This window comes from Balaenoptera acutorostrata, chromosome 11 (assembly GCF_949987535.1).
Source record: "Balaenoptera acutorostrata chromosome 11, mBalAcu1.1, whole genome shotgun sequence".
NCBI lineage: Eukaryota > Metazoa > Chordata > Mammalia > Artiodactyla > Balaenopteridae > Balaenoptera > Balaenoptera acutorostrata.
In genome coordinates this window covers 62,601,660-62,622,739 of record NC_080074.1, presented here as the reverse complement: position 1 = coordinate 62,622,739, position 21,080 = coordinate 62,601,660, and the positions used below count along the sequence as shown (strand labels likewise).

The 21,080-nt window shown below is 58.6% G+C and overlaps 1 protein-coding gene across 2 annotated transcripts; it reads right to left on the bottom strand.

Annotated features, from left to right (window-relative positions):
* Positions 1 to 761: 761 nt before the first annotated feature.
* On the bottom strand, positions 762 to 21,072 carry RARG (retinoic acid receptor gamma). 2 transcript variants are annotated; one of them, XM_007179425.3, is made up of 9 exons: positions 20,814 to 21,072; positions 16,452 to 16,783; positions 5,541 to 5,689; positions 5,182 to 5,323; positions 4,354 to 4,514; positions 3,975 to 4,151; positions 3,378 to 3,582; positions 2,826 to 2,984; positions 762 to 2,044 (listed from the first exon to the last, which is right to left on the bottom strand). In XM_007179425.3, the coding sequence occupies exons 2-9, from the start codon at positions 16,633 to 16,635 to the stop codon at positions 1,845 to 1,847; spliced, it is 1,377 nt and encodes a 458-aa protein (XP_007179487.1). In that variant the 5' UTR covers positions 16,636 to 16,783; positions 20,814 to 21,072; the 3' UTR covers positions 762 to 1,844. The 2 variants fall into 2 exon arrangements, with proteins under 2 accessions (XP_007179487.1, XP_007179488.1); XM_007179426.3 differs by lacking the exons at positions 16,452 to 16,783; positions 20,814 to 21,072 and adding an exon at positions 9,866 to 10,879.
* Between the last annotated feature and the right edge of the window lie 8 nt (positions 21,073 to 21,080).

The following is a 21,080-nucleotide window of genomic DNA, read 5'->3' as shown; positions in this document are numbered from 1 at the left end:
TCCTCAACCTCTCTCTCCCACATGCACGGGTCATTGGTGAAGACAGCCAGGCTCAGGTAGGCAAGGCACTGTCCCAGGGAAGAAGGTGGGTGGGGGTGGGTGTTCATGGGGAGTCACAGGGGGCAGTGGCAGAGGCCAAAGTCAATGGGGCTGAGGTTGGGGTGTTGCAGAGGTTAAGGCATGCAGGGGCAGGGAGAGGTATTAGGACAGAAGGTAACAGTGGGGTCGTGGAGGGCAAGCAGGGTCACAGGGAGATGGGTGGGGGCAGAAGGAGTGACTCAGAAGGTGATAGTGGGGTGGCAGGGTAGGCGGCTTATGGGGTGAGGGGCTGGCATAAAGCAGAAACACTGTAACTTAGATGTACACCGTGGTTCTTTTCTTCTGGGGCCAGGGACCCTCATGAGAACCAATTGAAACTGCGTCGACCTCCTCCCCAGAGAAGGGCAGATGTGCATGTATACAGAACTGGGGGTGGGGACAGCCTAAAGACCTCTGAGGCCCAGGACCTTACTAGAGGTTCACAGAGTCCAATCAAAGCTCCAATACCTGGTGACCATGGAGGCCCAGACACTCAGGACAGGCCCCTGTGGACTCCCTTTTCGCCACCTTCCCACCACACCCAACCAGATACATTTCATCCTATTTCTTTAGTTCCCCTAAGGAAGCTGCAAAATCCACCCTCCCCACCCAGTCCCTCTGCAGATCAGCTCGTTGCTTCCCCCCTAGAGGGAGCCACGTCCCATGAGTTTCCATCACTTTATTTGCAAAAATAGAAAACTCAGCAATATGCGACACAGCGGGGTGGAGGGGAGATGTAAACAGGGGAGGGGACAGCACCCTGACCCCCCCAGAGAAAAAGGGGAGCCAGTGGGAATCTTATTTGGCAGCTAAATACAAACTGGGGATTGGAGGAAGAAGGGAGGGGTCACAGGGGCCCTGGGCTCCCCCTCCCAAGACCCCTGGAGGAAGGGGTCAATTCCATGGTGTAAACAAAAGCTAATAAATAAATAGAGGCTTCCTCTGGGTCAGGGTGGGATCAGCTAAGCAGTGCCCACCCCCCCTCTCCCTGGGCCAAGCTGCTCTGGGGGTCACGGGGGGAAGGCACTAGGGGGAGAGGGATCCCCTGGCCCCTCTGTAGTGTAGGAGGGTTCCTGCCCCATGGCTGAGATGGGGGGCAGGGGGAGCCCAAGGCACATGACAGGACTGGGGGAGGGGCTTGTAACTGAGGGCACAAGGTAAACTCTGGGCCCAAGCAAAGAGGTGCAGAATGGACCTGCCTCTGTCCCTTTCACCCTCTGGCCCCCCACAGAAATGCAGGGCCCGACCTGCCCCACCCTGACCTGGCATGAGGATGGGGGCACAGCGGGCAGCATGCACCCGGCAGTTGCCTTACGCAGCATTAGGCACCAAGGACAGGGGCAAGAGGGTGGGCTCAGCCCTCCCTCTACGCCCCCCTCTTTTGGTCTCTAGTGTTCCTATTTGCTCCCAGAGGCCTAAGCACCCGGCAGAGGAAGGGGCTGTGGAATGGCAGGGTCTTCCTCCTGCCCTGGGGAGCCCGGGACCCTGGTGTCTGAGGGGCAGTGCTGAGATTTTAGAGTCCAAACCCAGGCTCACCCCTCTGCCCTCTCTCCTGGAGGGAACAGGGCAGGCTCCCAAGACTGGAGAGGGGGCCGGTTAGAGCAGGAAGGGGATGAACACGGAGGCACCCCTGGAAACTTTGGCAAAAACAAGGAGCTCAGTGGAAGGGGTGGGGAGAGGGCAGAGCAGGTCCTCCCCCAGTCACTGGCGGTGTCTGGGAGATGGTCAGTCTGCTGCCTGGAGCCCCCAACCCGAGACAGGGGAAGTCAGGGGCCCTGGTCAGGGTGGGGGCTGCGGCCCCCTCTGCCCTGGCCCCCAGGAACCTCATCCTCGCTGGAGGCCTTGGGGTGGGGGCCAGGCTGCGAGGAGTCGTCCTCAAACATTTCGGGGTTCTCCAGCATTTCTCGGATCAGGGGAGGCATCGGGCCCGGAATCTCCATCTTCAGGGTAATGGCCCTTTCCGCTCCTGCAATGGAGGGACAAGGAGGTTCGGGGGGGCTGAGGTACAGCCCCTAAGGCTGACACCTTAACCTTGCTGGACTGCCCTCTAACTCCCCTCTGGGGGCTCCCAGCACAGGCCTGCCACCTCTGTCACCCTCTCCCTATTCTAGGGTTCCTGGGGACTGCTCCTCTGCCTGGAGCCTCTGCCTGTCTTCTCTGCCAAGCCTGCTGCCCATCCGTCCCATTCTTTCAGGCTGTCTCCTCAAAAATCATGTGGTGCCCAATTCCAGCCCCACTCCCTGGACACCCCTCCCCCAATGTCCATAGCTTGCCAGTTGTTCCTAGGGCTGTTCTTAATAACATTTATAATTAGAACTAATATTTATCAAACACTATCTGCCAGGCATCCTCCTAAACCAGTCTTGTCCAATAGAACTTTCTGTGATGAGGGAAATATCTCCTCTGTCCAGCGCAGTAATAACTGGCTGCACAGGGTTACTGAGCACTGGAAATGTGGCTACTGCAACGGAGGAACTGAATTTGTAACTCAGTGCAGTTCTAAGCCCTTCGTGTGTTAACTCGTTTCATCCTCACAAAACTTAGGAGGTAGGTGTAAGTCTAGCCCAGTTTACAAGCAGAAAAACAATAAAAGAAAGGCACTTGCCCAAGTGTCCCCACTAGCATGTGGCCAGAGCTAGGATGCTCGCGTAGGCTGCCTGGTTCTCACCCACTCTGTTCTTGTCTCTGCCTGACCCAGGAGACCAGCAGCTCCGGGAAGAGAGAGGGGAGGCTTGCTCCCGACTAACCCTTGGTGCTGATGCCCCGGAGGTCAGTGATCTTCATGAGCATCCTCGGGAACATGTAGGGCTGGCTGGGCCGTCGCCGCCGGGCATAGAGCCTCAGGGCTTCCAGCAGCGGCTCCTGAAGCTTGTCCACTTTCTCAGGCTCCTCCAGGTCCATGCGGTCTGTGGGGAAAAGCACAGGGGAGTGAGAGAGGAAGAGATGGGGAAGACGGTGACAAGTGGCCCTGCCCTATGGCCCTCCAGGCCCCAACTTTGACCATGAGCCCCACCCAGGACATCTCCCCTGTTCCAATCCCTTCCCCGCCTCTGGCAAGAGGTTTTCTCTGGTAAATCGCTCCTGCCCAGACCTCTATGTCAGCACTAGTATCGGGGGTCTCCTCAGCTCCCCCTGGCTCTTCCCCTCTTCTTGTCCTTTGTTCCAGGCTGCCAGGGAGTCTGTACTGGAGCTGAGGAGTCTGTGGATGGGACCAAGGTCTCCCGCCAGGTGGGAGATCAATCAGGTGTAGGGTGTGGTGGGAAAGTAGTCCGAGCAAACGCCAGGGGGCGCCCCCGCACCTCCGCAGATGAGGCAGATGGCACTGAGCAGCCCTGTCTCTGTATCATCCATCTCCAGTGGCAGGAGCTGCCCAGCAAAGGCAAAGACGAGGTCTGTGAGGGGCCCGAAGCCAGCGTTGTGCATCTGGGTCCGGTTCAGGGTCAGCCCGTCAGAGAAGGTCATGGTGTCCTGCTCTGGGGTGTACCTTGTGCAGATCCGCAGCATCTGGAGGTAGGCAGGGAGCAGGGTTAGTGCTGTCTCTTGGAAGGAGCGCTATGGGGGTGGGGAAAAGAGGGAATGAGGTGCAGGTGGAAAGTGAGGAGGTTAGGTCCTGAAGGAGGGCCACCTGAAGCAGGCAGGGGGAGCAAGGCAGAGAGATGGAGGGTCTGAAGTTGGGGGAGGGAAGAGAAGTCAGAAGGAGGCAGGGCACCCAGAAGTCTAGGATCAGACCTCAGGGGCAGAGATGAAGACAAAAAGAGCTTGGGTTTCGAGGAGATCTGGGGAGTCCCAGATTGGAGGGGGGGAAGAGCGATAATGAAATCTCTGTGTGGACCAACTCCTTGGTCTCATATGAGGGTCAGGCTGTGGCAGAAGACAGGCCACGGGTCTTAACTTACTAGGATGTCCAGGCAGGCAGCCTTGAGCAGAGTGATCTGGTCAGCAATGCTGAGCCCTGTAAAGCCCGGCAGCCGTTTGGCAAACTCCACAATCTTGATGATGCACTTGGTGGCTAGCTCGCTGAACTTATCCCACAGCCCCAGATCCAGCTGCACCCGGTGGTCTGCACTGGAGTTCTGCAGGAAGGTCCGGTTAGAACACAAACGAAGGCCTATCCTGGGGGGTTGTCTTCTTTCTGCCAATACCCCAGGCTCTCCCTTCTGCATTCGGATGCCCTCCTTGTTTGTCAGCACCGGACCATGGCCTCCAACACAACCCCTACCCATTCTCCAAAGTCAATGGTCCCCTGCCCTCACTGGGGCCCTGCCCACTCCTCACCGTGGTGTATTTGCCCAGCTGGCAGAGCGAGGGGAAGGTCTCCTGATGGGCTTTGCTGACCTTGGTGATGAGCTCTTCTAACTGGGGGCTCAGCTCATAGCTGTCAAGTGACCCTTCTTCCTTCACCTCTTTCTTCTTCTTGTTCCGATCATTCCGCACAGCTTGGGGGTGGAGGCGCAAGGAGAGGATCAAGACCCTCAGAACCTCCCCCTGGGTATCCCCTCTTACCCTAATTTAATGTGCTCCTGAGCATCCCTTCCCTGGGACCCTGGGCAGGGCCTCAGTTTCCCTATCTCCTACGCTAGCTCCCATTCCCAGGCTGGCTCTCCCCAGCCCCACCCAGGGCCTGCAGGCCCTGCTCCCTCCCCAGGCCCTTCGGCTCCATCCTGCCCTTCCTGTCACCCTGCAGGAGCTGGGGAGGGGGGGCAGGATATGCAGGCAGCAGGATATCCACTTATAGCCTTGGCAGCACAATGGTGCAGGGGAGGGGGGGCACCCCAGATCCACCTCAGGCTCAGTCCTGGGAGCAGGGGAGGGGACTGGCAAGCCCCCCTAACTTCCCCATGAAACAGGGAATGTGCACTGGTAACCCCCATTCACTCATTCAGAGGAAGGGTTAAGCTCTGAGAAGGGAGAATGGGAAGGGGTGGGGTCTCCTGGGTGAATGGAGCTAATCAAATAGGACTGGCCAGGGAGGAGGCACAGCACTCCAGGGCAGCTGGAGGCTGGACTGCAGAGGTCAGGAAAGTGGGGGTGGCCAGTGGGAAGAGGGTGGCAACCACAGGCTAGGACAGGAGCACTCCTGCCCAGGCAGGCCTAAGGGCCTACCTTCCTTGGACATGCCGACTTCAAAGCACTTCTGTAGCCGGCAGTACTGGCAACGATTCCGGGTCACCTTGTTGATGATACAGTTTTTGTCGCGGTGACATGTGTACACCATGTTCTTCTGGATGCTGCGGCGGAAGAAGCCCTGGAGTTGGGGGTAAGGGAGGAGGGTCAGTGAAGCAGGACGTTGGGAGTACCAGCCTCTCACAGGCCTTGCAGGCCTGAGCCAATCTATTAACCACCTCTGTGCAAAGCAGCCAGTCCCCTCCCACCTCAGAGGGATACCCACCCACACACAGTGAGTCTCTGATCTCACGCAGGTAACTGGGTGCCCAGTGCGCCCGCCTCCACCACGTACACACCTTGCAGCCTTCACAAGAGCTGACCCCGTAGTGGTAGCCAGAGGACTTGTCATTGCACACGAAGCACGGCTTGTAGACCCGGGGAGGTGGAGGGGGTGAGGGCGAGCTGGGCACCATCTCCTCTGAGCTAGTGCTCTGCGTCTCCACCGCTGCGGGGAAGCAGTGATGTGAGGGTCAGGGAAAAAGGACCCCTCAGATCTCTAGGCATCCTCATCAGATACACACTGCCCCCCCACTCCCACTTCTTCCTCTGGCTCAGCGGTGACAACACCATCGCCACCACAGTGATTTAAAGTCCCAACAACCCATATACAGCCCCATAGTAAACACGTCCAGAAACCCCTAAACGACCACTATTACCTCCCAGTCTGGCCATCTCCCCTTACAATAATGCCCTACGGGACACTGCTCAATTCTCCAAATTATAGGTCGAGGCCATCCCAGAAGTTAAATTCTCTGGACCTCAGTTTCCCCAGCTACAAAGTAGGTGTGTTACGTCCCGTGGCTCTGAACTCTCTAGTCACTCCCTCTCACATCGGGTCCCTGCCGGGTAGTCTCCCTCCTACCCTTCTCCTCCTCATGAGGCCATAGATCTGGGTGTGAGGAGGCAAATTCCAGACCACCTGTGGCTAGCACCTGGCTAAATGACCTGCTGGGAGGCTCAGGAGGTAGAACAGAACCTCATTTTCTCTCAAGCAGTACAGGGTAGACAATCCTTGAGCTTCTCCCCCTCATATCACCCCCCAAATAATCGCCAGTGTCCTTTTCCCCAGAAACCACTGAGACAGTGGAGGAAATGGGACACAGGTATTGGGAAGGTAGGTTAGGGCATATGCAACAGCCTTATTTTACACCCGAAGAAACTGAGGCCAAGAGAGAGAAGCGACCAGCCCAGTGCCACACTGCCAGTTATGGTGGAGCCAAGGCTCTCAGGTCTTCTAACTAGATCTACGTGACCTGGCCAGGAGTTAGAGAAGTTGGGAAAGGGAGACAGGTATTTGCTCAGATTCTCAGGTCTAGAAGCTGCTGGGGGTGTAGCAAAGCAGAGAAGTCAGGCGACAGTGGGTAAACAGGGCTGATGGGGGAGGGGAGCTATCTCTGGACCCTCTGTGAGCCGTGTCTTCACTCCTAAACTTCCCCTGCAAATACCCAAACACAGCTCAAACGAGATCTCCGCCCATGCCACGCACAGTGTGGGGGGGAGGATGCCCTCTGTTTGGGAGGCTGCTGAGTAAACCTCTTTTGGGTGTGTGGCTGATCTTCAGAGGCTTGAAAAAAAATCTATAAATTAAATTATTCAACCTGTAGGACCAGTTGCCCAAACCTGGAGGGCCTAAGTTAATGCAAGAAAACCCTAAGACCCTCCCTAAGGAGTGTCCCTTGCTTGCACCCACCTCATGAACACCTTCTTCCTTCTAACCTGCTGTAGCCCACCTGGTCAGAAGTCCACCCAGGCCACCAGAAGGACAGAAGGAAGGCCCGGACGCCGGGGTTCGGGCTAGCTCTACCCTCCCCACAGGAGGAAAGCCCTCCCCACCCCCCGACACACACAGACACTCAATTAGCATAAGAATCCAGTTGGAGTGAGATTCCCCAATGAAAAAGGAGAGAGGAGGGGAGGAAAGGAGGGTGCCTGGAGTCTATTCAGGACCTGGTGGGAAATGGGGGGGGGGCCGCTGGTGCTGAGAGATGGGGGGCGGGCTGGAATGCCTTTCAGGATGGTTCCAGTGTCCTCTGAGGGCACATGTGCTGCCCACAGGCCAGTGCGTGGGGTGGTGCTCACTCGGCGCTGACGCCCTCCCTGCCCGCAGAGCGCTGCCTCATTTCCTCTCTTGCAAAAGGGCCTGGGTGTGGTCAGACTGGCATGGGCCAGTGCCAGCCAATTATTATGAGACTGGGGGTGGCAGGGAGACTGGCCCAGGGGCAGCTTTTCTCATATGCGTGGTACTGTCGTCCCTTCTCGGAACCCCTCTGGCACACTCCCGTCCCTGAACCCTAAGGCACAGCCCAGTAGCTCCGGTCAGTCTGGGAGCGAAGGGCGCAGGAAGGCTAATCGTTGTCACTCCACTGAGATTCCCTTCTCAGCCCTGGGCAGAGACCCCAGCACCAGGGGGATGCCGCTCCTGGCTAAGCAGGGGCCCCTGCAGGGGAGGAGGTGGGTGGCTCTGGGGTTTTCTCCTTTTAAAGCCCAAATTGCTGAAATTGAGGAAATTCCTGGCCAGGCTGAGCGGAGCTTCAAACAAACTCTTTATAACCGGCTGTAAACACTCCCAGCTGCGAGGCCCAGGGCTGAGAAGCCTGGACTCACAATCTGACACACACCTCCTTGGAGACACTCTCACACGTCAACAACACACGGGGCACAAAAGCAGGCACTTTACCAATGGGCTCCTATACCCCAACGGGACCCTGGCACAGAAGAACACCCAGGCGGGCACAGAGGCACACTCACTCCAGCCACACCGTGGAGCTGGATGCACAAGTCATAAGGAGGACACACAACACCCAGCGCTCGCTTCACAGTTGCAAGCGAGAAGCTCTGCCCCCAGACAAACACCCATGGCCTGCCAACGCAGCACCAGGACACCTACGCTGCCAAATACAAACACACCAAAGGACCTCTTTCCTTCCCTGGTTTAGACACACAGGTCTAAACTACTTTCTCTCTGAAAGTGTGTGGAGCAGGCCTGAGGCCCACCAAGACCCTAGAGGCCAAAATTGTTGGTCCAAACTGAAATGCAAAAACATACTGCCAGCCAAGTCCCACGGGCTTCCCTGGGCCTGAAAAAGACGGGGTTCCTGCCCAGCCCCCACAAAAACCCTTCCTGGGAGATTCTCTCCATCTCAGCACCCCTCCCAACATACCCCATGTCCCCATCCTATTGGGCCATGAGAGAAGGTTAAGAATTCACAAGGATTTGGTGCAAGGCAATAGTTCACGCTTTCCCCGCCCTTTAAATGCTACGCTTTTCATTCTTGCCCCACCCCACCTCACAGTACGGTCTCCTGTTTGCCACCTCCCTCTTCCAGTCTCCCAGTTGTTAAATCTGAGCAGCTCTGCCCTGCAACCAAAAGACCAAAAAAAAAAAAAGGCCGATCTCGTAAACAGCGCTGCCGAGTGCCAAGGAGCGAGGCGCGTTGGCGGGGGCTCAGTGACCCCGCGCGCGCACTCCCCGGGCGCCCGCCGCCCGCCCCTTCCCAGCGTGCCCCCCAGCCCCGCGTCCCCGGGCTCCGAGCGCCGTCCCAGCCCCGGGGAAATTCGGGGGTGTTCCAGGCTCCCCTCCCCACCCCCCCACCCCCGCCAGGCACTTCAGCCCGGGCTTCAAAGCCGCCTCTCATCTGGACTTCATTTTTACTGCCTCTCAATCCCCGGCTTTTTATTACCGCTCTGGAAAGGGGTTCCAGGGCCCCAGGCCTGGCATCTCCCATTTCACAGAGAGGGGAAGATGGATATTTGGGGACCCAGGAGTCCCGCTCCCCCGGCCGCTGCCACCTCCAGGCCACTCCTCACCGTAACACCAACTTTTCTTGAAACTTTTCGCTTCCTACTGAAGTTGTGAGCTCGAGCCATAGGAAAAAGTGCACACAACCCTATATACATTTCCTAAAATTTGTTTTCTCAATGGGGGAGGGGGACGCCAGAACCCAGCCTGGCCCCGCTTGTGTGCACAACCCCTTACACCCCGCACGCAGCACACACAGAGGGTGCACGCTCGAACACAGCACTTTCCAAAACCGCCCCCGCAGCCACGCAGGGCACACGCCCTCCCGGCCTCAAGTCACAAACATCCCCACACGGGGCCATGCGGACCTGCCAACGCTGGCGGAGGGCGACTCTGCGTGGAGAGACCCTTACGCCCACACCCGCACCGCCTAAGCGAGGCGCTGCACACTCCAGGGATGCACACGCTCTGCAAATAATATTTTTACACTCGCGACTTCCCACATGGACTTTACAAACGCCACTCACGGTCCTGGGTGCCATAACCCTCCCGGGCCACGGACCTGCCGGCACAAACTACCAACGCACCTCGGCCTCTCCCTATCCCCGGGAACTCTGGAGGGTCACCAACCACAGGTCCTAGCTATACACCCACCATAAAAAACACACACACACTCCAAACACTACTGCACACACCCAAAGGAGTCGCTGAGGCCCCCACGTTTAAAGGGCCAGTACCTCTTTCCTACACACCCGTCCCTCACATGGAAAGGGTCAGAATCTCCGCTTGCAACCCAAGTCCACCTTTTACACACGGAACGAGACAGCCGCTGCCTGTCCTGCACCCCGCACCCCACCCCCAATGTAGGGCTCGGGTACCTACATTGCAGACTGGCGGGTTGCGGCCAGGCAAAAGACTCGAGTCCGGCGAAACAGGAGCTGCCGGTGGCTCTGCGCAGCAAGCCGGCCCCGGGTCCGGCCGCCCCGTACAGCCGTCGCGGACCCGGGGCAAACGTTTCCATGCAGTCGTACATCGCGACCCGGCTTGGAGGGAAGCTGGGTGCTAGGAACACCGAGGACCCGCAGCCGATTCCCCCTCCTCCCCCGGCGGCGCCCCGCTCCTGGAGGGGGGGAGGGGGAGGGCTAGCGTAGGGCGCCGGGCTGCATGGGGGGTAAGGGGTGGGCGGGGAAGAGGGGGATCCCCAGCAGGGGAAAGGGACTGGGCGGGGCGCAGAGCCGGAGCTGCAGCTCCAGCCGCGGTCCGCCTCACTCTGGGCGCCTCGGCGGCTAGCACTGGGGAGACGTTTTGTAAAAGCGAAGCCCGGCGGGGTGGGGGGTGGGGCTTGGAGAGCTAAGGGGGCCGGGCACCAAGATGAGCAGAGCTGGGAGTGGAACACACGCACTCGCACCGTGGCGCGCTTGCTTGCTTAGACGCACATCCGTGCATGCATTTATCTTGGCAGGCACCACGCATTTGCAAATATGCAATAGTGCACATGCATGTCTGCACGCGCATAAAATTAGAGGTGCGCACACGTTTTTGCAAACACACCTGGCTCAGGAGAACACTTGCAAAGATTCTCTCTCCACAGCTCGGAGGCTTTGCAAGCTTTTGCACTTAGGCGCGTGCCAAGGTCGGGGATGGGAGAAGGAGTGGAGAAACCGAGCACACGCATTTCCTTTCGAGTTTCCCCCTCCCCCAGCGCTCCTTTTTTTTACACAAGTCAGTACAGGCAGGGGTGTCAAGGAGGACTGGGGAGAGGGAACATGGAAGTTCCCTGCGCGCGGCACTTCTCCAGAGCCCAGGGACCTGCACTACCTCCACCCGCTCATTCCCAGGCCTGGCTCCTCCCTCTCCCTCCGCGCGCGCGCTGCAGGGCCGAACATTACATTCCTGCGGCTCGGCGCGCGCGGCCTGCTCCTTCCTTCCCGTCCTCCCACCCCCGGTCGGAGGGCCGGAGCGCGCTCCCGCCGTGAACTCTCCGGGAACCCCCCTCGGGGCGGGTGGCCGGGCGCGCTCACCTCCTCCTGACCCGGCCCCGCCCCACCCCGCCCAGGCCGTAGCCCGCGCCGCCGCGGAGTCCCCCCGCCCCTCCTGCGCAGCCGGAGTCTACCCTTCTTAGGCCGAGGAGTCCTCCCTCCGCTGCGGCCGGGGCTGCCTCCCTCCGAGTCCCCCAAGCCCCATCCCGCGGCTGACACTCCCGGAGCTCCTCCAATGCCCCTTCCTCGAACCTGACTTCAGCACAAGACTCCCACCCCAAACTGCTCCCGCCGTGCCAGCTGCGCCTCGGACGACACTGCCTTCCTGAGTGCCAGCTCCCCTCCCCCAGAGTCGCTACCGTGCCAGTCGCCCCCAAGTGCCAAGTGCCTTTTCGGCAATAACTGCGCGTCTGGTCGGTAACTGTTCTCAGAGTCATTAAATACCCCCACCAGTGGCAAACTGCCCCTTCTCCCCTTCAGCGCCACACTTGGTGCCCTTCGGATCTCCGAGGGCCGCCCCACTCCTCCCTCACGGGCCCCTTCCGGGCACTGAGTGCCCTCGACCGGCGGAGAAGGGGGTGGGGGGGCGGGAGTTTGGCCACGTCAAGAGTTTGCCCTCGCCGAGCCGGGCCGAGTCGGGGACCCTGGCCCCGGGACAGCGCCAGCGGCGGCGACTCCCGGAAACCGCCCCGTTCCCCGCGCCCCGCCCGCCGCCCGGCCGCCCGGCCGCCCGGCGGGCCGGCCCAGCCGGCTCTGTCAGCGCCGCTCACAAGGGGAGTGCCGGGGGAGCGGGAGCGGCGCCCGGCCCGGCCCCTTCCCCCTCCCGGCGGCGGTGGCTGGGCCAGGGCGGGGCGCGCTTTTCTAAGAATCTGTTGTACCGGGTGGGGGGCGCACTGGGGTGCCGCAGGAGTGGGGCGCCAGTTTGGAAGAATAAAGAGCAGGAAGGGGTGCCAGAGTAGGCGAGGGAAGGGAAGGCAGGCGCGGAGGAGGGGCCGGGGTGGCTGCCGGGGACTGAAGGGGGCAGGGCTGGGAAGGAGGGCCTGGTTGGCGGATGGGGGGCCGCGGGGTGGCAGGGCCGACTCGGGGGACTCGTAGCAGGGATGAAGAGGGAATGCATTGCTCTTTCCAGTCCAGCCTGAGCTCCCTGCTCTTGCCCCAACCCCAAATACCCCATTTCTGACTCCAGCCATCCCCCCACAAAAAGGAAAAAGGGGTGGCAGACTTCTGAATCAGAACCTGGCCAGTGGCAAAAAAAAGTCAATTAAGTGCAAAATGGGGAGTACCCCCAAAACAAGGGGAGAAGAGAGCCCTGATTAGTCAACTCTAGGCTGTCAGTCCCCCCCACCCTTCCCCCTCCGAAATCTGAAAGGTCCCAATTAAGTCAGGCCTGCCTGGTTGGTAATTAGAACCAGAAGTGGCCAGGCCACAGGGAGGGGGGTTGGGAGTGGGGCACAGGAGGAGTGGGGGGAGGGCTCCAGGAAGTCATGAGTTCTCAGTAGCCCCCTTTTCTCTCCACCAGATGCACCCCACTCCTCATCACCCCATCTGTGTGTGCTTCCCAGGCATTGCAGGGAGAGGGGGCTTTAGAAGGGACCAGGCATTGGGGTGTCAGGCCCACCCTAACCTCCAACCCCAACCCCCCATTCTAGACAGTCTTAGCCTTGAGGAGAAGGTAAGAGGATGGGGGAATCTAGTGCCCCCTCTTTTCCCCAAAGTCCCCCCAGCCCTTATTGCAGCAATTAGACCCATTAGCCTTCTAGCATTTCATGGGAACCAGATGTTCTCCACCAGCCTGGTGGGAGTATGAGGGGGGGTTGCTGCCTGACTCACCCCCTTCCCTATGATCCCCACCACCAAGGCGCACCCCTCCCAGCTAGAGCCCCACAAAGTCATGGCCCCAGAGGCAAGGAGAAGTGTACCCCTCCCCCATTAATGAAGCCGTTCGCACTGAATCTGGTGTGGTCACCCCTCAGAGCCTCTACCACCCTGGCAAGGATGAATTTGGCCAACGAGAGGCTCTGCGGGGAGGAACAGCTAACCCCTTCATCCCTCCTTTCCTCCCCTCCTGCCACCTTCTGGAAGGGGCTTGAGGATAACTGGCTCTGAATTCCTCATGCTAAATTCTCCTTTTCTTCCAGAACCTTCCCTCAAAAAACTGAAGTGGGGGCATTTCAAAGCAAAGAAGGCCCCACCCCAAGGGTAAGTCCTAACTTAGGAGTCCCACCTGAAGGGCAATAGGAGGGGTCTCTGGAGGAGGGGGCAGCAGTGGAGCGAAGGAATAGGGAGGTGTGAATGAGGGACGGGCCCCAAAGCAGGAGTGCTGGGCAGGATGGGGGCTGGGACCGGGGAGGGGGCCAGGAGAGGGGGGTGCAGCCTGGGCCCCAGCGGCGGCGGCTTGCCCAGCTCCCCCCGCCAGAGAGGTTTCCTGTTGCAATCAAAGCCCCGTTTGTGTCGGCCTGGAGCTGGAGCCCGAGCCTGAGCAGGAGAGACCAGGGAGGGGAGGGGAAGGAGGCAGTCGGCTGGGTTTTTTTCCTGGAGGAGGCCTCTCTGCCGCCTGCTCACCACCGGTACCGCCCGCTTAACAAGTCCCCTTGCCTCTCCCGGAGTCTGGGTTCTCTCTGTGTCTGCGCCTTTCAGCCTATGTTATTTCCCTCTCATCTGGTTTAGGTCTCTGAGTCTCTCTTTTTCAGTTTCTTTTAAGTAGAACTCTTTTTCTTCCTGTGCCAGCCTGTCCTCAGTTTCTCCATGTGACTTAGTATGGTGCAGCCTGGGCTCCTTTGCCCAGAGACACTGTCACCAAGTTCAGAGGACAAGCAGGGCTAGGCCCTCAGGACACCAGCTATCTCCTCAAGAGGGGGAGGAGGGCAAGGCTTCCCTTCCCTCCCATCACACTCTGTTCCCTGCAGTCTTGATAAAACAAACATACAACACACCAGTGTTCATAAACATGGAGATACATGAGGACACAGACACCAGGGTTTTATGCATGTGTGTGAGCAAGCACACCCAAACCTGTGTGCGTGTGTGTGTACACACACACACACAGACACACACACACACCCCTCCGCTTTCCCACGCACACAGGCCTGTGCTGCCCCGGCGGCACGTGCTCCCCTTCCCACTGCCCTCCTCCACCACGAGGTTCTGAGACACCTGCCTTAACCACTCAGGCCCCTAGAGCACCCCAAGAGATGGAGCAAGACTGCCCTTCTCAACATGGATGTCTCCAAGGTGCTAGGGACCCCGCAGTAGGATTCAGGAGCCAGCCCCAGGGAGAAGTTCCAGACTCCTTCAGGGACCACCCCGCCTCCCTCCCACAGACCAGGGGAGAGAGGCTGAAGAGAGAGACCCAGACTCCAGGTGAGTGTGGCTTTGGCATCAGACTTAGGCCTCCAATCCCCCTCCATTAGATGTCCCAGCCAAAAAGGGACAGCAGGGCAGAGAAGTGAGAGAATACACTTTCCCCCTTCAGCCACTGTCCCACCGCGGGAGGTCTCCCAGACTCCGGGATCCCCTCCTCTCCCCACTGCTCCCTCTCATTCACCACTAGGTGCTGTGTGCCCCACTCCCATGCAAGCTGTCTGGACCCAGGCCTTCCCCTCCTCCCCACCCCACTGCCCCCTCTCTGCCCAGGCCTGTCCCCCTGCTGCCAGCCACACCCTCCCCAGCTACCTGCCCTGGTTCTGGCTCCTCCCTGGGATTTCTTCTTTCAGCCCCTCCTCCTGCAGGGCAACCTTTGGGGATACAGCCCAGTCTGACCCCTTCCCCTACCTTGACCTCACTTTGAACCCTGACCTTGGTCTCAGTGTGTCCAGGGCACAGGGGCACATGGAAAACTTCACTGGGGACTGGCTACTGGCTCTCAGCATTCTCCCTGCCACCATTCTCTGTACTCTGCCTCCTCACTCACGCTCCCTTAGCTGCCTCAGGAACTCGGGAAAATCAAGTCCCAAGATACTGAGTTGTACTGCCCTCTGCAAGAAGTACATTCATGTGGGGAGGGTGGTTCCCTCCCACCCCCCAGACCCTGGGACAGATTCATGGGGTGCAAATGAGGTAGGGGAAGCCCAGCTGAGGTTTCCAAAAAGGGGGGCTTTGTGCTCTCTCGTTCACCTGCGTGCCACCCAAATAACCCCTGTTGGACTACAGACAGGCCACCGGCAGGCCTCACCAAACCCCAGACACACCGTCAGCAGCCCTATGAAATACTGCCTCAGTCTTCACACTGACTCTTTGTTGCAACCCTGGAATTCTGTATGTGAGCAGCGTCTCAGGGCCATGCTGTGCACACACAACTGCATATGGCCTCTCACACACACACACGCCTTCTCTAGATGAGCAAGCTCTTTCCAGCAGAGCTGCCAGCCAGGCCTAGTCACCCCTTCACACACACACACACACACACGCACACAACTCTCGGAGTGCCTGCTCCTAAAGGCAGGCCCCTTCTCTCCACCTCTCTCTCTCTCTCAGCTTGTGGAGCTATAAAGGATGTGTCTTTTTCTTTTGGTCTTTTCTTTTACCCCTGTCTTTCTCTCTCTCTGGAACTGCCCCTCTCTCTATCACCTCCCCTTCTATCCAGGTGGGGGCTTCTCTATGCCAGCTCCCGCACTGACCCTCTACCCCACAGAGGCCAGCATCCCAGCCTTCCGGCTCACGGACACCCACGCCTGTAATGGCCTAGCGAGGAGGAACAACTACCAAGTGGAAGGAGAGGGGATCCAGAGGGACGAAGAGAGGCCTAAGGCTTGCTGCCGTCAGCACTCAAAGGCTTCACCCAAAGAGGGCAGGCCTGAGGGACAAGTAGGGATCTGCACAGCATGTGGGCACCATGCCAGACCTAGAGAGAGGGGAGGAGTCCACAACCCACATGGCTGGAGCAGAGGATGCTTCTGGAACACCCCCTGCACCTCCCCAGATTACTTAATGGTACAAGAGCTACCTTCTTTGCGGCTGTTTCCACCCTCCCCAGAACCAAGAGGGAAGTTTCCTGTCCCTACACATCTTTGGGCACCTGCCACTAGGTTCCTTTCCTCTTTCTGCAGCCTCCCCCTAATTCAGAACAATTTTACCTCTTGATCACAGAGTTGGGGTATTGGCTTCCCAGACTCCTCCGTTTCGCAGCCTGGCTCCCCACACCCCGCACTGCAGGCAGGCAGCAGCCTCAGACTTCACCAGACCCACCTTTGGCTGCCCATACAAAGGGGTTCTCCCTGCTAGTTGAGTCATTCAGGAGGCAACTGCAGAGCCCCAAATTTTAGGCGTGCTACTTTCCCATTCTAGTTGCACAGGAGAACTCTCATTTGCAAGCATGTCCATTTGCTCCACATCCAAACCCCCTCGTGGCTACCCCTGTCACCTCCTCCATTAGATCAAACCCCCAGCCCTGCCTGCCTTCCTCACTGGGGCACCAATTTTCTCTATCATCCACCCACCAAATGCCCTCCTGTTTCCACTTGCCCTCATCCCCCAAGATCCCTGAGACTCACACAGAGAGGCCATCTCCTTGGGGAGGTCAGGCTGGCCCAAGCCCCGGAAGCTAGGACTCAGCATCTCGAAAGGTGGAGACCCCCTGAGTGCCCCCGGGAAGGCGAAGGGGAAGCCAGCCCCTGGGTAGCCAGAGCCAGGCCCCAGGGCACCAGGCGTAAAGAGTCGCTCCTTATTGGTGGCCATGGCCGCTGCAGTGTGGGAGGCTGAATCCCCTGGGGTCTGCAGTGGGCGGGGGACTTCTTCAGCCACAGCCCCCGCCCATGCCCACTGCCCTGGCCTGGGAGGCTCCGTGCCCGCCCTGCTTGGCCTGCTCACTGGGTCTCCAGGACTCCTAAGGAGAAAGAAAGGAAAAGGAGGAATGAGAGAATGATCACTCTGAGGTTCCAAGCCCCATGGCCCTCTCCCAGCTGGAGTCTTTTCCCTCCTTGCCGCCCTCTGCCACACAGTAGGGGAGGCAGGGCAGGTGCTGATGCAGGCTCAGAGAAACCCTCCTGGAAGGGTAAATTGAGTTTCCAAGGTGACTGATGGTCTTCAGACTCCTGGCAGAGAGGACTCCTAGGCTAAGAAATGACCATTAAACACCACCATGGGCTGGACACTTGATTTAACCCTCACATCAATCCTGTGAAGTAGGAATTATGATTCCCATTTCACAGATGAGGAAACTGAGGTTAAGGGACTAGTTTAAGGTCACATGGCTGTAAATAGTAGAGCCAGGATCCAAACTCTCTACCATCCTGGAGAAAGCAAACATATCTGTTTTAACATTTTTGTTAAAAAATGTTACACCTCTCTGGACCACAGACTCTGGAGCCAGACTACCTGAATTGATGCCCACCACTTGCCAGCTGCAGGACCTTGGATGTATTAGTGTTACTTAATCTCTCTGGGCCTCAGTTCCCTCCTTTGTCAATCATAATAAGCCTCACTTCATAAGGTTATTAGGAGGCTTAAATAATTTATCATATGTAAAGTGTCTAGAATAATATAGGGCACATACTAAATGCCATATAAATGTCTCCTGTTCTTTCTCTTTGTACCTTCTTTTCCTCCATACCTCTCTTCTAATTTGCATTTCCTTTCTTCCCACCTTCCTCTATACTCCCTCTCCCGTTTTCCCCTCCCAGTTCTGTCTCTGTCTCCAATTATCCCTCACTCCCTAACCTCTCTTCAGATCCACAGAGGTTAATGGAAGCCCCGCTGTGTGCCAGGTATGATGCTAAGAAGCTCCTCTCCCTGTCCTTAGTTTACTTTGCTTCTCCATCTCTTCTCTGTCTTTTCTGAGCCCTCTGCTTATAGGAAGCCCTCCCTACATCCTCCCCTCCCTCAAATGTAACCTGACCTCAGAGGTTTTTAACCTGAGCCCAAGGGAGGGGGAGGGGAAGGAGGGAAAGAGGAAGTGGGAATCCTAGGGCCAGGCAGGTGGTTCCTCTCCTGATGCTCTGACAAGGGAAAGGTAGGCTTTCCCAGGAGCCTCAGAACCACCCACCTGTCTAGGGAGTTAGGGGCTAGGGAAGGAGAGTCACCCCAGCCTGGGTGCCTCCTCTACCAGCCAGAACCATAATGGACTAGATGAAGAAGGACAGAGAAGGACCCGAGAGAGAGTGAGACACAGAGTCCTCGGGGTGGGCAGGCCCAGAGGTAGGTGATGGGTATTTTGCATCTCTTTCCATCAGTCTTTGCTTCTAAGATCAATATCGCTCCGTCTTTGTACCTCTGCTTTTTTTCTTCCTTCCTTTTCTATCTCTCATCTGCCTTGGCCTTCAAGCTCCTGAGGGTAAACTGTCATGGAGGTTACAGGAACTCAGACCCCAAGCCACGACCCTTCACTCAGTCCCAATGCATAAAGCAGCCACTGTCCCTCACTAGCCACCACCCAGATCCCCAGCACCCTGACTCTTCAGCCCAGTGTCTCCCCAAGCCCTAAAAGTCTGAGCTATGAGCCCCCAGGGTCCATCTCCTTTACCTTCCCCTATTCCCTGAAGTCCTTGTCCCAGGTTAAGCCCAGGTAGAGCCAGGAGTCCGGGCCCCTGAGGCCCCTGGGCCATAGCTCAACAGGCTGGGCCACATTCCAGGTGGATTAACCCCTCCAATGCTAAGGATGAGAAGCTACTAGAGGTCCCCCCCACCCCATCTTCCCCAGACTGGCTTAGACTGAGAACCCGGCTCTGGGCTCCAGCACTATCTTTGCTTCTCACCTGTGGGTGGGAAACAGAGACCTGGGAGTGGGGCAGGAGGACTTCGAGGGTCCCAGAGAGGGATGCTCAGGCCCCTGGTCCTTACGGAGGAATGAAGCTGTGAGTGAGCCAAGCTCTCCCTGGCCTTCCTCTTATTTTGCCTCAGAGAAGGAACTTGAGAGTTGAGTGAAGAGAAGAAGGGGACAGAGATGCATCCCAGTTCTGAGCCTTGGTTTCTCTGCCTTGGCTGGGAAGGGAAGGGGAGGGTCCTAAGTCCTGGGTAGAGGAAGGGACCAAGGAATTGAAGACAGTGGTACACAGCGTAAAAGGAAATCCTAAACTAGGGACCCAGAGGCCTTGGTACTTTGGGGGACCTGAGGAAGGGAGAATGTACTTCTTTCCTCCCAAGATGCCACCTCAGACTGAGGGGGGCTGACCAGGGGAAAGGGGCCCTTGCGAAGTTGCTTCTCTTCGAGCTGAGGTGGAGCTGAGGGGAGGGCATGGATGAAGGGGGCTGCTGGATGGAGGGGGGTTGGGGGCGTCTCTCTGCCGTCCTGCCCGCTCCAGAGCCTGGAACAAAGCTGCTCTTGTCGGCTGCACTCCACCCGCTGCCCCCCTCCCCTCTGTATAAACACGACCACCTTTTTCCATGACCCCATCCCCAGCCTGGGCAGAGAACCCAGGCATCCTCTGCTCTAGCCTGGGCCCCCAGCCTGCTCCCCAGGAGGCAACAGTGGGCTGGGTTTCCCTGGCCCTGTGCCACCCTTGGGGGAGTCCAGACCCTTGAGTCTCCACCTCCCATTACCAGGTGCCTTCCCTCTACCTCACTGGCCCCAGGGAGGGGCAGTACCCAGGAGGCAGACAGGCAAGGCCGGTGGAATGTGTGTGGGCATCAGAGGGCATGGGTAGGGTGGGGCAGAGGGGGGAACTGGAGGTGCCAGTTGGGTGGCTTTCTGAGCCAGGGGTGGGGGTGTGCCGGGATGGGGGTGTGTGCCCTGTGCTGCCTACTAGGCTCTAAGCCACGGCGTGTGTGTGCATGTGTGTGTGAGTGTGTGTTTCCCTATTTGGGATACCCAAGCTCCAGGCACCCTTCACACACTGCCTCCTGCCCCCTCCCCTGTCCTCTCTTTTCTCGCCTCCAGGATATGGGACGCTGCCTGTGGTCCTCAACCCCCAGTCAGCATCTGAGGAGTGATGGTAAGGGGTAAGGGCAGGAGCCTCAGACCTGAGGACTCGGATGGTAGCTGCCCTGGATGTGGGCCCTGAAGGGGCACAGTCGTCTCAGGTTCTTGCCCTACAGGCCCCTCCTCGGGCTCCCCTGCCCACCCCCCCACCTCACCCCCCGCCCAACCCTGTGTACTCTTACTCTCTGGCCACCTGCAGAGATTCTCTCCTACAAACTGGGTCAGGTTGAGGGAACTGGGCTGTAAGTGCTAGAGACAGTGAGGCAGCGTCAGTGAGGCTCCGGGACTGGAACTCCCAGGTCCCTGCCCCAGTCTCCCTGTTCTTCCTTTGTACCATTCGGGCTCCCCTCAAGAATACTCCTGAGGAGCCCCCGACCTTGGCTGGAGGGAGCCCGGACTCACACCCAAGGTTGCGGATATGAGAGAGGGAATCCTGCACTGCGGTTCAAGGCAACTTCATAGACCCCTATCCTATCCACTTGTCTCTCCAAATTGCTGGACCCAGACGGCCAGAATCACTTGCCTCTGGACCTTTTCCTCGCCCTTCTGTTGTCCAAGCTGTGCCATTCCACTAGGGAAGGATCAGCGTGGACCAAAAATCCTCCCCTCAGATTCCCCAGGGAAAGCCTCAGGGGAGGCGGATGGTGGACCTTCCACGCAGGAGGGGACCCTATCTCCCCTCACACTCCAGGCACAAACATAGGATAGAAGGCCCCTGGCTGAAGACTCTTCCCGCAAAGCTCTCCCCGACTACTCACCGCAGTGAAGGGTGGATAAAGCCCAGCCCAGCCCAGCCTGTCTAAAATCTTACCCATTCCCTTCCCACATCAGGGCTGACCCCCAAGTCGGGGCAGGAAGCCCCCCTCCACCCCTGCGGACAGCCGGACCAGCGCGGGGAGGAACTGAGCCGGCGTGGCTCCCGGCGCCCCCGCCCCCGGCCCACCTCGCCGGAGGACCCGGGCGTCCGCGGCGGCCGAGGCTGCTTCCCCGCCTGACTCACCTGGAGGGGGAGGGAGGGGGAAGGGAGGCCGCCGAGCCCCGAGGTCCCGGCGTCGGGCGGTCGCGGGGATAGAGCGTCGCAGTGGCAGGGGCTCTCGGTGATGGGGGGCTCTGGGGGGGGCACAGACTCTAGGCTGGGACGGTCCCGGGGCCTCTCGGAGCCCGCCCGCCCACGTGACCGCCCCAAAATATCCGACACATTTTCTCCCAAACCGCACACTGACTCTGCAGGCGGGGACACGGAAAATATTTTCTTTCTTTTTCTCCC